At 43.2% G+C, this 9,436-nt stretch overlaps 1 protein-coding gene across 5 annotated transcripts in view; it reads right to left on the bottom strand.

The window, feature by feature from the left end:
- Window positions 1–366: 366 nt before the first annotated feature.
- The window catches only part of lgmn (legumain), a 57,980-nt gene continuing 48,910 nt past the window's right edge, over window positions 367–9,436 (bottom strand). For 4 of the 5 annotated variants that reach the window (XM_038775200.1, XM_038775209.1, XM_038775226.1 and 1 more), the window contains exons 11-14: window positions 6,330–6,527; window positions 4,380–4,550; window positions 3,307–3,374; window positions 2,253–2,295 (exon numbers count right to left, since the gene is read on the bottom strand). In XM_038775200.1, coding sequence (XP_038631128.1) covers window positions 2,253–2,295; window positions 3,307–3,374; window positions 4,380–4,550; window positions 6,330–6,527 — 480 coding nt within the window. Of the gene's footprint in view, window positions 2,296–3,306; window positions 3,375–4,379; window positions 4,551–6,329; window positions 6,528–9,436 lie in introns of all 5 variants that reach the window. The other variant, XM_038775194.1, reaches the window with a different exon arrangement.

Raw genomic sequence — 9,436 nt, 5'->3', positions numbered from 1 at the left:
TATACTGCCGTACAAACCTTAAAGTGCCAGACACTTACTCAACTCAGCCAGTTCTTTCAGTGCCGAAAGTATAATCATTTCTTTTGCCCAAAATTGTAGACAAACATGGGTGTCATGCCAATTATTCTCAAGTGCATACAGTAGGCTGAGACAAGAAGAGAATTGGTCCACATGACTCCTCGTCAGACAATTCTAATCCAACTACTACATTCCAAACATGGAGGTCAACAGAGGAAGAATAAATAAGATTCACAGAAAAAGAGTGTTTTGCCGTGGGAAGTTGAAAGAAAATGTGGTTTGAAGTCTGGAAAACAATAGAGCAAGAATAGCAAGAAGGCAACTGAACAAAATTTCTTTGACATAACATTACTTATTCATTGACATGTTTTTATTTCAGAGTTACAAATCCAAACCGTAGATACCAAGTGAAAAAAATCAACAACATCTATCTTAGCAAATCATACAACTTTCTCAATTGTTGTATTCAATACCATCTTTACTAATCTCTATTCTTCATAGTGCATAAATCGACCAGCCTCCTTATTTTCTTCAATTTAATACATTTTTTTTTTTTTAAATCTTGGTTCAGCGGCAAACTTTTGACCAGGAAATATAAAATGTGTCCACACAGTGAATGGGTGCACGTTAGCAAAGAATGAAGAGGATGAGAATATGATGAACAGCAATTGACAGAAAGCATCCACTCACTGTGGAGCAACGGAGAGGCAAAAGTATCAGAAAATTGTGAAGACACGAATAAAGACAACAACCCTCAGAACCTGGTAAAAACCCATGACATTTAGAAAATCTAAGATTTGGGTGCCCAAAACGAATATATTGGGAATAGTTCAGAGATGACTCAAGTGTAGCTCCAGGGCTTCAAATGACTGTATTGAGACAATCAAAGCTGAACTAGGTTTTTACATTCCAGTTTTCTCCTCTGCTGAAGCTCAATTTTTGCTGGAGTTCCACATGTATTTGGTGCCTCGCCCAAATGGTGGTTCTTTGAGAGAGGTGGGGTGGAACATATATACCTGTTATATACACCCGGCCAGATCTTCCTTTATTGAACCGTCTGCTATTGTCCATCTTCATCCTCAGTTGAATAAATGTCAACATTCCATGGAAGGCATCACTGCCCAGGATAACTGTATTCCCACCCGACATCCTCACTGAACCTTTCATGTGGGGATGACAAGACGGCAATCAGCAGTTAAGGGAGGGGGTCACAATTCACTTGGGATCCAGTTGCTGTGGCAACATGCACTTTTTACATTCATGTTATAGTCTGAAGCTATGGATAGACAGTAGATGCTCCAACTTTCTTCCGAGCATACGGCTGTCCGAGAATCACTCTCACTGCCTGCCATTGGCGTGCACTGGGAGGATTTGTAGGTTGATACTAAACCCATTTTGTCACGTTATGAACAGAACTTTCTTGATCATCAAATCCTGTGATGGTACTTGAACCCACACCTTCTGGCCCAGAGGTAGTGACACTAACCACTGTGCCCCAAGACCTCCCAATCAGCAGTAGCTGAAGTTTAAAAAAAAAAGAAAATGCTGGAAATATACAGGTGCAGCTTCCTCAAAACACCTTCAGCTGCTTGAAGACCTTCCCCTTTTACTATTTTGAGACATTAGGAATGTATTTTCAATTAGAAGATAGCATTACATAGATTGAGACAGTGCTAGACAGAAGACATCTATGTGTATATTTACGTGAACATGTTTGATGTTACAACTGGATTTACTACTGAAAGTTTGAGATTTCATTTTAAGCATGTAGAAAAGGTAAAATATTTGTTTTTAAACATTCGTTTATTGTTTCAGTTAACATCTGTATTACAGTGACAGAAGTGCAATAATTAGTGATTTCCCCTCGCCCAATTCCTTATGATTCACTTACACGCCAATTGCACTCAAGGAAAATAAATCACGTGCGGTTACAAAGTGCATATTGCACAGAGAGCAGCTCTGTGTCAGTAAGGCAACTGGAGCACAAGACTGAAAATAATCATCACTGAAACTGTTCTAACAGTCGATACATTTCACCTGACAATCCATTAGTAATGAAGAGATAAAAGGCGGGGTATGGGGGGGGGGGGGGGGGGGGGGTGGCGTGGAGAAGGGAGATCCCTTTCACAGCAAATTAAACAGAAATCAAACGCAATGTGTTCAGTTATTCTCAATCCCTGAAGTCCCATGCGAGATAAGGAGGGAACTTTTCTAAACATATAGTTTGGTCCCTTTTAACTTCTCAATAGGCACACTTTATCCATGGCTTGAAGGATGCTATAAAAAGTAGATAAGATGGGTTATTCAAATGATCTACATATTAACTGTGAAACACAAATTATTGCTGGATCATCAATGAAATAAAAGATACCAAGAGCTTGATCTACTTTCACTGGATTGGATTCAAAATATTGCTGGGAGCGAGGAGAATGGAGGAGTCCCTATAAAGAGTACATTCCTCCCCTTCAGACTAGTGTTGGGTATCATAAAGATTCCAACTTTACTACCAGCTTCTTCCATTTATTGCTTGTTTTATAAATGAATTTAAGTCAACACACTGTGTAATGTTCATTACACAGAGGACGTAATAATATGGGAGGGGCGGGTGGCACATCCTTCCAGAAACCACTCTGGCGTGAAACAGACCGGCTCCTCACCAACCTGCCCCGTCGCAATAAAGTGCTGCGGAGCTCATTAATGAGGGCCAAGTGGGACTTCCACCCCCTCGCCCGTTTGGCCGGCAGCTGTATTAGTCCCGGCAACTCCAGGAGGGCGTCTGTGACAACTGCCAGGACTGTAGCTAAAGAGGGGAGCTAAAGGCCTAGAGTACCTTAAAAAGCTAAGTTTAGGGTCTGGGGTGAGGAGGGTTTGGGAGCATTCGGGAGAGGATGGGTTTAAGAGAAGGAGCTGGTAAGAAGGAAAGGGGTCCACTGTCTAAGTAAGGGGCAGCCCTGAGATTGGCAAAGTACTGGCCCCGAAGGGCCCCTCCCCTCAAAAAAAACTTTCTTCCTGCCCTTTAGCCCACCTCGCTGCCCTTGCCAGACCTATTGAGGTGCAGGCAGCATAGTTTGAGACTAATTGACCCCAAATTGGTCATTTTAATATGGCTGCTGATCCTGGCACCCATCCAGTTGCCACATTATGGGGGTGGGTGGCGGAAAGGTGGTGGGATAGCTGTCAAGCCCATTTTATGTGCCCCCTTGTGAGAAACAAGCACGCCAGGGGCACGTAAAATTCAGCCCATCACTCAAACAATATGTTCTGTTAAATTGAAAACACAAGCATTACCTGTTTAGTGAGAAGCCTTCTTCACAAAGATTGACTAAAGCATAAAGTTGTCTCAGTGCATATTCATACTAAAGAGAAAACAACAATATTATAAATTATTATAATTAACTTTTTCACACCATGTAAAGAAATCAATGATGATATGTTCACTAAGCTTCAGTGATTCGGAAGTCAGATAGTCCGTAGGCGTGTCGTTTTATGAAGAATGATAATTAAGAGACAATTGCTGTACCACAAGATTGGTTTGTTAAGTTACATATATGACACAATTGGGACGGACATCAAGGAAGTTGTTTTTCCCTGTGATTGCAATAACATGCTCAGATGCAGCTCCACTGGGAGAAGTTGCCCTCCAGCTCCTCAACCAAGAGGTTAGCTTTCTGCTATGTTGCACATTGAGCGGAGTCTGGGTCACCAACCTGAATCTCATGTTATCTTAGCCAGACGTTTACTGCATTTACAAAGATTATTGTGCAGCCAGCAGCAGTGATCCGCGTTTAAATTGATTAATCTCAGTGAACAATGATGGAACAATCTCGTGAAAACGAGCAACACACATCTAGATTCCTCACTATCAGCAAGCTAGGGAAAAGGATGAGAGTTGGGGACGACCGCTTCCGATTTCCAGCCTGGGAATTCTACGGATGGCATGGATGGCCAACAATGACAAGAGTGGACTCTGCTAAGCTGGCGCCCAGCAAGCCAGCACCTTGTGCCCAGTCTCAGACAGGGAAGGATCCCTTCTATTTGAAGCACAGTGGATTGTTACTAGAACTGCCGCAGCACAATGATGAAGATGGGAAACAAACTTTCTCCCAGTTTGTGTTCATTTGTTTTAAGCTGAGCTATCGCCATCCTTCTGCAACAGCTATGGCTTGATCGCCATTTTACAACAAGCTGGTAACAAATGTAACCTTCATACTCTTTCTCTGTCATCATGCAGAATCTAAATTCTGATGGACACATTTTGTTAGCAAACCTACGGTGTGACTGGTGCCCCCATAAAGCAATACCTGATCCAAGAAGGTATTTTTGTAAAACTAGTTTTTAAAATGAACTCATTATATATTTACCAGTGGTGCGTGCCAGTTAAAGCAGCGTGTTTTGAAGTGATAGTTTGCAGCCTGGTAGCAAGCATGGTCACGGATACGATTTCGGGAGTTTAGAATCTGTGCTGCCTGCTCCTCAGATTCTGTGACAATGGACACAATCTTTTGCATGGTCTCCTGGATGAGATGCTTATTCTGCCAAAAAATAGATATGCTGTTTAATATTCAAAAAGCAGTATTGCATGAAGAAACCCGAAAATGTCCAATTACATTTACGAAATATACACGGGAGGGTGCATTCACTTAAGTCTTCTTGTTGCTGGCTGTATCTATCCAGAGGGGTCATTAAAAACGCAACCTCAAAAATGTCATTGTATACTAAGAATGGGTATCACAATAATTATTTCCAAGTAAAAAGGTATTTTGCACAAGAGTTCTTGGTTATTACGTTTATTATGCAGGATTTTGCATCAAATATAACATGTCCAAAAACAACAGGATTTTGGCCTTTTGAGAAGGCCTGATGAACCATTCAGTTGTATCGAGCCATGACTAATAATAAAACAGGTTAATCTGATAAATATTTTTCAAACAGACGGGTAAATTTGTCTAATACATCTGCATTTTATTTTAACACCTGATAACCTTGTCCAGTTCTCACACACCTATTAATGCTCTGAAAAAAACTTAGAACCAGACCAGACTGCACTTACAGTAATAATATTAAAAGCAAAATACTGCGGATGCTGGAAATCTGAAATAAAAACAAAAAGGTCTGGATAAACTCAGCCGGTCTAGCAGCATCTGTAGAGAAGAGAAACATCTGGACTCGAAAGGTTAACTCTGTTTGCATTTGCAATAAAACTCCCCTGGTGGTTCAATCACGAAAGAAAATGAATTTGATCTATTTCCTCTCCCAAGTCTGCAAGTCTGAGTGTAATCATCACTTTAATATTACCAATACAGATTGTCCAGTAAGGAACAAATGGCAAATGGGGGGGGGGAGGGAAGAGAGGAGGAAGAGGACAGGGGGAGAGACAGAGGGAAGCTTGCATTTATATATTTTCACGTCCACTGGATGCCCCAAACTGCTTAAAACCAATAATGTACTTTTGACATGTCGTAAAGATTGCAATATAGGACCATGGAAGCCAATTTGTGGAAAACAAACTCTCAAGCTGCAAATGTGATCATGGCCAGATAATCTGTTTTTGTGATGCTAATTGAAGGGTAAAATTATCCAGGCCAGACTGTATAACTCCCCTGCTCTTCTGATATACAGCTATGCGATCATTTCTATCCACCCGAGCAGGTAAATGGGGCCTCAGTTGAATGTCTCATCAGAAACATGGCAACCCTGACAATGTCGCACTCCCTCACTGACACACTGGAGCATCTGGTTTGATTGCTGAGCTCAAATCCTGGAGTGGGGTTTGTAGACAGTTGACTGACAATTTTTGGAGGTCATTAAAAGGATTGAAATCTCGTCTTTGCTGTGGTTACTGAATACCCATTTGTTTTTACAACTACTTGAGGACTTGGGGGTGTATATACCTTTTCTTTTAAGTATCTTCTTCAAAAAAGTTTTCTGCCACCCCAGTATTTAAACTACAGTAGTGTTTTCTCTGAGAGCTCTTCAAGGTTGTTAGAAGATTTTGTTCTCCATCCCACCCTACCTCGATAGAATGAAAATATGGTAGGTAGCCGCCTTTTTGTATACCCGCCTCCTCAATGAAAATTCCCCCCCCCCGATGTCAGGGTAAATTCTATTATAAACCAAGCTGATTAATGTAGATTCACATTCTCAGTAGAGCACTCTATATTCCTATGATACTAATGGAATTATCACTGGACATGGTTCACTGCAGACAAAATGAGTTTGAATTGATTATTCAATATCTCAACCATTTCCCAGAACCTTAATTTCAGAGAGAGAGAAAATGTCAGGTTGGGTGACGTCTGTGTTGTGCTCACCTGCAGGAGTGTATTGATCTCCAACAGGTACTTCTGAGCCTTCTCAATGCTGTTTGTGGTCATGTACTTGCGTTTAAGAATGGAAAGAGCAACATCTGGACTTGGCACTGCATCCACAATATCTGGCAGGGGCTGTCTTGTGTTGAGGGGAGCCTTCTTAGAGCCCTGGAATGCATTCAGTTTCATATGGGAAAGTGTCTGAGGATTGAAAAAACAAAATATGAAACGATTCCTATATTTAGTATTACCTTTAATGAGCAGCTTTCAATCATGTGAGCTGTGTTTGGTGAGTCACAAGGGCTGCGTGCCCCATTCCAGAACTTGAGCACGTGACCCAGGTTGCAATTCTCCAGCTCCCACACAGCAGGAGGGGCAGCTCGCCATTGTCCACCAACAGGAAGTTTTTCCATGGTTCTGCATTAACTACAGCTCTATCTGCCTCTCAGAAATTTGCTGCCGCTATTTAAAGGAAATCAGGAGAATTCGCCCAGTATGGTCACTTATTCCTCAGCTAACACCAGTGGTCATTATTTGTATGACTCAGTGGTGTCCAAACTGCTGCCTGCGCATTTGCCTGTATAGTTACATTTCAATAGTCACTTATCTGCAAGAAAGTGAAACATGCTACTTAAAAAGACAGGATCTTGAAATATAAAGACGTAATGGGGTATTCACCATTGTTGATTTTGGTATAACATTGGAGATCTAGCCTCTTGATGAAATTCATTACCACAATTCTCCACCATCATTTCAGATCAGAGATAGGAAGGGATGCCACATGCACTGGAGCAGGGCTCATTAGTGATAAAGCCATAAAAGTCTGACTTTGTGGGGGGGAAAAAAAAAATCACACCCAAACCAACTGGCTATTTTAAAACGAACTGTATTAATTTTAATTTTAGGGCTTCACTTAAACACTATCGAGGGGACTTTCCAAAAGGCAATCAAATGCCTTTTTGAAAGGCAAAACGCAAGGCGAAACACAAAACATCATTTAGCTTTTAGTCAACTCAGATTATTTAAAGTAGGGGCTGTTAAAAAAAAAAGCACCAAAATGTCACAAGTTTGAAAATGTCAAATGTGCAACACTAAAGTAATGTAAAACTGTCAAATTTCCATTTGTGAGCAAAACCGGAACTTACGGCACAGACTGAAATACAAACAGACCCAATGACTGGGCTGGGTCGGCCTACTTAGAAAGTTCATAAGTGAATTGCAATGTCAGCTTGGCAAAGAAACTCATTCCTAGTGAATGTCAATCGTCACGATAAAGGTGGGAGTTTCTGGCCCCTCCTGTGCTATATTTCTCAGTGGCAGAGGCAGCCCGTTATTGGCCAGCAGCCAGTCTTCCAGTCCTGGCGGTGTCGATGGGGTTATACGGGTCCTGCACCCCACTGCTTCCAGTGGGACTGGGAGAGTGAGTCACCATCACCGAAAGATCCCACCGGCGGAAAGAGCCAGAAAATTCCGGCCAAAACATTTCCCAACTACATTTGAAATTCTGCATTAGGCTAGGTAACCAAAAGCAGCATGTCCAAGTTCACTAATGATACGAAGCTGGGTGGGAAAGTAAACTGTGAGGGAGGTGTACAAAACCTGTAAAAGGGATATAGACCAGTTAAGTAATAGAGCGAGGAGGAGTACAAGTAGAGAAGTGGTAAATTAAAGACGAAGTGGGGGAGGGTACTGCTGATGGGGAAGGGACAGTTAGGAGACTGGAGATGGAGATCAGATGGCAGTCGCCGCTGAGGGGCGGATCAAGCGAGGTGTGGAACACAGGCTAGGAGTTGGCCTTGGAAAGGTCATGGTTGACCGACAGGGGAGGGGGGCAAAAGCCACCCCCCCCCCCCCCCCCCCCCCCCCCCCCCGCCAGACTGGTTACATGGAATGTTCATGGACTGAACGGGCCGGTTATGAGAGCTCGTATGTTCACATACCTGAGACAGTTAAAAGCGGAAGTGGCTATGTTACAGGAGACACACTTGAAGCTGGGAGACCAAATTAGATTAAAGAAGGGATGCGTCGGACAAGTGTTTCACTCAGGACTGGACTCTAAAACAACAGGGGTGACTATCCTGATGAATAAAAGGGTGGCAATCGAGGTGAGGAGGATAGAGGTAGACCCGGGAGGCAGATTTATTATGGTTAGCGGGAAGCTAGAGGGAATGGCAGTGGTGCTGGTGAATATATATGCCCCAAACGAGGATGATGTCACGTTTATCAGGAAGGTGCTGGGGAAGATCCCAGGCCTTGACTTGCAACGGCTGATCATGGGGGGTGACTTTAATACGGCCCTGGACCCGAGGCTGGACCGTTCGAGTGCTAGGTCAGGGAAGCTATCAGCAATGGCAAATGGGGTTTATGGAGCGCATGGGAGGGGTGGATCCTTGGAGATGAGAGACCAAGGAGCAGGGAATATTCATTCTACTCCCATGTACACAAGGTGTACTCCAGGATAGATTTCTTCATGCTGGATAAAACACTGTTAGTAGGGGTTGAGGATACTGAGTACTCAGCAATTGTGGTCTCAGATCATGAACCACACTGGATAGACTTACGGGCAGACACGGGAATGTCCCAGCGCCCACACTGGAGACTAGATACAGGGCTGTTAGCGGATGAGGAGATCTGTGAGCGAGTGAGAGAGGCCATTCGGGGGAACATAAAGATCAATGACACGGGAGAGACTGCAGCTGGGGTGGTCTGGGAGGCACTGAAAGCAGTCATTAGAGGGAAATGTATTTCGATTCGAGCCCACAGGGATAAAACTGAGCGGTTGGAGCTGGACAGGTTGGTAGGAGAAATCTTACAGGTGGACAGGAGATACTCAGAGTCTCCAAATGACGACCTCCAAATGAGGACCTCCTGAAAGAGTATCAGAGACTTCAAATGGAGTTTGGGCTCCTTTCCACAGGAAAGGCGGAGGGTCAGCTGAGGAGGGTAAAAGGGGCAATATATGAACATGGGGAGAAAGCTAGCACGATGCTGATATATCAGCTGAGAAAACAGGAGGCGGCGAGAGAAATAGGGGAAATAAAGGATTTGAGGGGGAAGAAGTTCTGGGAATTTTATAGCCAGCTATACGAGTCGGGACCCACAGATGGGGA

Source organism: Scyliorhinus canicula, chromosome 2, assembly GCF_902713615.1.
Source record: "Scyliorhinus canicula chromosome 2, sScyCan1.1, whole genome shotgun sequence".
Taxonomy (NCBI): Eukaryota; Metazoa; Chordata; class Chondrichthyes; order Carcharhiniformes; family Scyliorhinidae; genus Scyliorhinus; species Scyliorhinus canicula.
This window is presented reverse-complemented; position numbering and strand designations above follow the sequence as displayed.